The 5,775-nt window shown below is 51.0% G+C and overlaps 1 protein-coding gene across 1 annotated transcript; it reads left to right on the forward strand.

Moving 5' to 3' along the window:
- Positions 1-10: 10 nt before the first annotated feature.
- Positions 11-5,770, forward strand: LOC107120841 (gastrula zinc finger protein XlCGF49.1-like; the record flags this gene model as incomplete). The annotated part of the gene is made up of 2 exons (XM_015423612.1): positions 11-244; positions 5,185-5,770. Coding segments are annotated over 2 exons (820 nt in total), but the record flags the coding sequence as incomplete, so codon positions are not given.
- Between the last annotated feature and the right edge of the window lie 5 nt (positions 5,771-5,775).

The following is a 5,775-nucleotide window of genomic DNA, read 5'->3' on the forward strand; positions in this document are numbered from 1 at the left end:
TGAATTCCAGAAAGGCACCGTGCCAGAGATACCTTATCCAGTCACGGCGACCTCAGATGTACATTGCCAACACTTCCGCCAGTTCCAGTACCGCGAAGCCGATGGGCCCCGAGAGGTTTGCAGCCAGCTCCATCGACTTTGCAACCAGTGGCTGAAGCCGGAGAGGCGCACCAAGAAGCAGATTCTGGACCTGGTGATGCTGGAGCAGTTCCTGGCCCTCCTGCCCCGGGAAATGCAGCGCTGGGTCAGGGAATGCGGGCCGGAGACCAGTTCCCAGGCGGTGGCCCTGGCCGAAGGCTTCCTCCTGAGTCAGGCAGAGGAGAAGAGGCAGGCAGAGCAGGTGAGGGGGTTTCCTCCAGGTATGTCCAGTATGTCGTGAGGAGGGCGGGGTATAAACACAAAAATAAATAAATAAGCAACTATGTCCGACCTTCTCCCAAAGTCTCCCTGAGAGATGTTTGTCCAAGTGCCAACCATCCAAGTGGGAGATTTAGCAGCCTTTTCGGCAGCCTCTTCTACGAGAGAATGTCTTGTCCCTCCAGATAACTCAGCGGGTCTGCTGATGGACGGGTGCAGAGTCTGGGAGTGGGGAGGATGCATTGCTTGGTCTCTTTCCCATTCCGTCTCTCACCGTATGTATTAGTTTTTTACTCCGTATCTTCAGCAAGAAGCCACGGGTTAGCCACGGGTGCACTACGCTTCCCAGATGTTGCGGTGTGATCGCGCCCGAAAAATCCACCTATCATCCGTATCTTTAGCGCTACAAATGCTCCGTGTGAACGGGACCAAAATATACTTTTGTAGGTTTTTAGAACGTGAGAAAAACACAAGGCTCTTCCAGGCAATGGCCTCCCATTGCATGCAAATACAGCGAAATAGACTTTGATGGATCCTTTGAGCAAGATATCCTGCTTGCCTTTTGCACACTCGATGGTGAGAAGATGGCTTGCGCCCGGCCAGCACGGGGGAAAAGGGGTGACTGAAGTACCTCACATAAGGGGACAAGTGTGACTCATTCCTAGCCACTGTTCCCGAATCCATCTCAGCTGAGAATTTCTTCCCAAGAAAGATTTTTGCATTGTGGTTGTCATTTGGGTCTAGGGTTGCCAACGCTATAGATCAGGGGTGTCGAACTTATTTGTTATGCGGGCCGGATCTGACATAAAAGAGACCTTGTTGGGCCGGGCCATATGTGTCATAAAACGTAACGCCAGGTAGCAGAGATATAAACTTTATAAAGGATACAAATGCAAAGGTTTTTTTTTTACTTAGCATAAAAAATAAAACACATGCCTGAAACATTAGCATTCTTGCAATATTTTGTTTATTAATTTAATAAGATTATGCATGGGAAAGAGCAGGTAGAGAAAGAGGTACTTTTCTCCCTTTCTCACAATACAAGAACTCGTGGGCACTCCATGAAACTGCTGAGCGGTCGGGTTAGAACAGATAAAAGGAAGTCCTTCTTCACCCAAAGAGTGATTCACACTTGGAATTCACTGCCACAGGAAGTGGTGGCGGCTACAAGCATGGACGGCTTCAAAAGGGAATTAGATAAGCATATGGAGCAGAGGTCCATCAGTGGCTATTAGCCACAAGGTATAGATAGGGGCTCTGGGGCAAGTGATGCTCTGTCTTCTTGGTGCTTGGGGGGGGCAACAGTGGGAGGGCTTCTAATGTTCTGGCCCCACTGGTGGACCTCCTGATGGCACCTGGTGTTTCTGGCCACTGTGTGACACAGTGTTGGACGGGATGGGCCTTTGGCTCTTATGTTCTTATGTTCTTAACAGTCTCTGATAACGGACACCTCTTGCTCTGAATTATTGCAGCAAAATGTCTGTGCTGTTGCAATCGGGGAGGGGGGGGTGCCTCAGCCCCAGGGCAGGGAGCAGAAGCTTGCCCATCTATCTCTCTTGAGTGATTGAGAGAGTCTGGGAAAGCAAGCTACGACGCAGCAGCAGCAGCAGAACTGGCGGAAGAAGCAGGAGGCAGCCAGTCCCTGGTGGGCCTGATAGAAGCCCTCTGGGGGCCTGATCTGGCCCCCGGGCCGCATGTCTGACACCCCTGTATTAGATAAGTTGATGGAGGGCAATTCCTCCCATTAATTAAAATATCCATCAGTCACCTTCCTTCCAGAAGAGGAACTGAAGGTGGCTCAGAAAAAGAAGAAAAGTTAGAAAAACCCAGGCAGAGCTATTCAAACTGGCGAATCAAAGGGAGCGTCCACTTTCTGGGGCAGCAGAGCATGGAAAACCAGTTCCCAAGAGCCACGGAAAACATTGGCGCCTGTGTCCGTGCTTATAGGGGCATCCGGTGGGCCCGTGTGGGGAATAGGACGCTGGAGCAGGGGCGAGAGGCTGTGGCCTGGCGCCTCCCAGGAGCTTTGGGGACAGCGCTGGGGTGGGTCTTGGGGCACATGGGACGTCATCTTCAGGTTGCGCCTGGCTGAAAACCTGGTTGTGATGTTAGCAGCACAAGAGAGGATCTGAAAGTTAACTGATATTACCCTAGAGCTTCTAAAAGCGCTCAAGTGACACCTGGCTTTTGGGCCGGATGTGATGGTGACCTGTCATGCAACATCAGGGGTCATTTCGTAGAAAAAGAGGGGCAGGAGCTCATTAGCATAACTCATTTGCATAACTCATTTGCACAACTCATTTGCATATGCCACACCCCCTGACATCACCAGAAGTGTGTCAGAAGGCAACGCCCACCGCTCAGGCTCCACTGGACTGTTTTGGATTGCTAGCTATTGGGGGGGGGGGAACATGCAGATCTGTCCTCGCAGAGGAGGGAGAGCTTGTACCTGAATAAAACCTGGTCTTAAAGGTGCCACTGGACTGTTTTGGGCCGGGGGGGGCAGTGGGGGCTCTGCAGCTTACCTGGCTGCTTCTTGCTCTGACTGAGGGCTGCTGGGAGCAGGGGGTGGGGCTTGTTGTATGTGCCCGCCCCCTGGGCTCTTTACTGCTGGAGCTCCGCTCCTGTAGGAAATGACTCCTGTGCAACATCATTTCCACCCTTCCTCCCTCATTTCTCTTGCTAACAGGCAGTGGAGAGATGCTGCAGAACCATCATCTTTTCGGAGGCGTGGAAGCCCCGGCTTTACCTCCAGTCCAGGTAGGGGAGATGAGCGTGGGACGGCCTGGGTCCCCCCCCCTTTCTCAGGGGGGCTTTTGCTCCTGCAGTTTCTACAATGGCTTGGGTGAGAGAGGCTCTGAACGCCTTTACCCATGCCCAACCACCATACATCCTGTACTGTCCCAGACGGCACCATTCCAGTGTGTGCAGTCTCTACCTGGCATGATCTCTGATGAGGGTAATCCACTTTTCCTTTCAGTCTCCCTTTTCCTTTGAGGAGGTGTCTGTTGGTTTCACCCCAGCAGAATGGGCCCTGCTGGATCCAGGCCAGAGAGCTCTCTACAGGGAAGTCATGCGGGAGAACTACGGGAACGTGATCTCTCTGGGTAAGGATCTTTCACGGGTGCCAAAGGTGTGGATTGCTACCCATGGCATGATGCACGAAGCAGATGATTGAACAGCATGGAGACAGATCAAGACGGGTCGCCGTGTTAGTTTGTCTGCAGCAGTAGAAAAGAACAAGAGTCCGGTAGCGCCTGAAAGACCCATGGGATTTTTTTTGGTAGGGTGTGATCTTTCGTGGGTCACTGCTCCCTTCTTCAGAAGAAGTATCTGACAGAGAGCCAGTTTGGTGTCGTGGTTAAGTGCGCAGACTCTAATGTGGGAGAACCAGGTTTGATTCCCCAGTCCTCCACGTGCACCTGGCTGGATGACTTTGGGCAAGCTGTGGTTCTGATAAGAGCTGTTCTTGAAAAAGAGCAGTTTCTGTCAAGAGCTCTCTCAGCCCCACCCGCCTCACAGGGTGTCTGTTGTGGGGAGGGGAAGGGAAAGGAGTTTGTAAGCTGCTCTGAGACACCTCTGGGTAGTGAAAGGCGGAGTATAGATCTTTTACCTCACAGGGTGTCTGTTGTGGGGAGGGGAAGGGAAAGGAGTTTGTGAGCCGCTCTGAGACACCTCTGGGTAGTGAAGGGTGGGGTATGAATCCAACCTCTTCTTCTTCTCTTCAGTGTGGATTCTGTGAACTTAGTCAGATGATGAGATGGGAGGGCAGGAAGGGTTGCCTCAGTGCTTAGTTCTCATGGCCCTTTCTTACACCTCTTTGGGGTCAGGAAGCAATTCTGGAGGGATTTTTCGTCATCTTCTGGGTGAGGAACAGTGGTCACTGCGGGTGTGGAGGGGGGGGAGGTATTGGTGAATTCCCTGCCTGGTTCAGGGGGTTGGACTAGATGACCCCCGGAGGTTCCTTCTGCCTCTGTGATTCTGTGATAAGTGAGCCTTGACTCAGGAAAGCTCATAAGCTACAAAATATCCTGTTAGTCTTTAAGGTGCTCCTGGACTCTTACTCTTTTCTGTTGAACAGCAAAACATTTTGAGGCCTTTCCGGCTACTTCCCCAGGGGCAACTGAGGCCAGTGTGGTGGCCATGACCGAAGGCAGAGAAGGTGTCCTGGCCGAAGCCATCCTTCCTGAGCTAAGATAAAAATGTGTGAGCCGGAGGCTAAAAAAACTGTGAGCTAGCTCACACTAACTCAGCTGAGAGGGAACACTACTCACAGGGTGTCTTTTGTGGGGAGGGGGGGAGGGAAAGGAGATTGTAAGCCGCTCTGAGACTCCTCTGGGTAGTGAAGGGTGGGGTATAAATCCAATCTCCTCCTCCTCCTTCACTAGATTTTCAGAGTGAAGGTGGAGGGGGGGGTTAAGAGTCAGGCAAGCTGGGAGAGGCTGAAGGGCCGTCAGTCCTTTCCTCCTGCAGTCAAATAGATGCCTTTGGACCTTACCTGCCCTCCCAGGTGTTAATAGAATTTCTCTCTTTCTTGCAGCAGAGGATGATCAGAGGAATGAGAAGGGTGAGGAACTTGATCAGCAGTTGCCGGATCGAGTTAAAAATGGAGACTTGAAAGAAAACATCAGGAATCAAGGCAGACCTAAGAGAAAGAAAGGCAGCCGTCTGGTTGAGAAGAGAGATGGAAGAGGGCGTAATGTACATCTTCCAAAGCAGAGGATAATGAAGGCAAGTACATCCACTCAGTGTGAAAAGTACTCCAAAAGTAGATCACAGTTCCTTGTGCACCAAAGAACCCACACAGGGGAGAAGCCTTTGGAATGCTCAGAGTGTGGAAAGAGATTCCGTGAGAGGGGGTATCTTCAAAAGCATCAGAGAACCCACACAGGGGAGAGACCTTTTGAATGCTCAGAGTGTGGAAAGAGATTCAGTCAGCATGGCAATCTTCAACTGCATCAGAGAACCCACACAGGGGAGAGACCTTTTGAATGCTCAGAGTGTGGAAAGAGATTCATTCAGAGTAGCAGTCTTCTAGAACATCAAAGAACTCACACAGGGGAGCAACCTTTTGAATGTTCAGAATGTGGAAAGAGATTCAGGCTAAGCAGGAATCTTAAGAGGCATCAAAGAATCCACACAGGGGAGAAACCTTTTGAATGTTCAGAATGTGGAAAGAGATTCAGTCGAAGCAGCACTCTTCAACTGCATCTAAGAACCCACACAGGGGAGAGACCTTTTCAATGCTCAGTGTGTGGAAAGAGATTCAGTCACCATGGCAATTGTCAGCTGCACCAAAGAACCCACACAGGGGAGAAACCTTTTGAGTGCTCAGAATGTGGAAAGAGATTCAGGTTGAATGGCGATCTTCAAAGGCATCAGAGAACCCACACAGGGGAGAAACCTTTTGAATGCTTA

The sequence above is a fragment of the Gekko japonicus genome, unplaced genomic scaffold (genome assembly GCF_001447785.1).
Source record: "Gekko japonicus isolate JY-2015 unplaced genomic scaffold, Gekko_japonicus_V1.1 scaffold5183, whole genome shotgun sequence".
Classification (NCBI taxonomy): Eukaryota; Metazoa; Chordata; class Lepidosauria; order Squamata; family Gekkonidae; genus Gekko; species Gekko japonicus.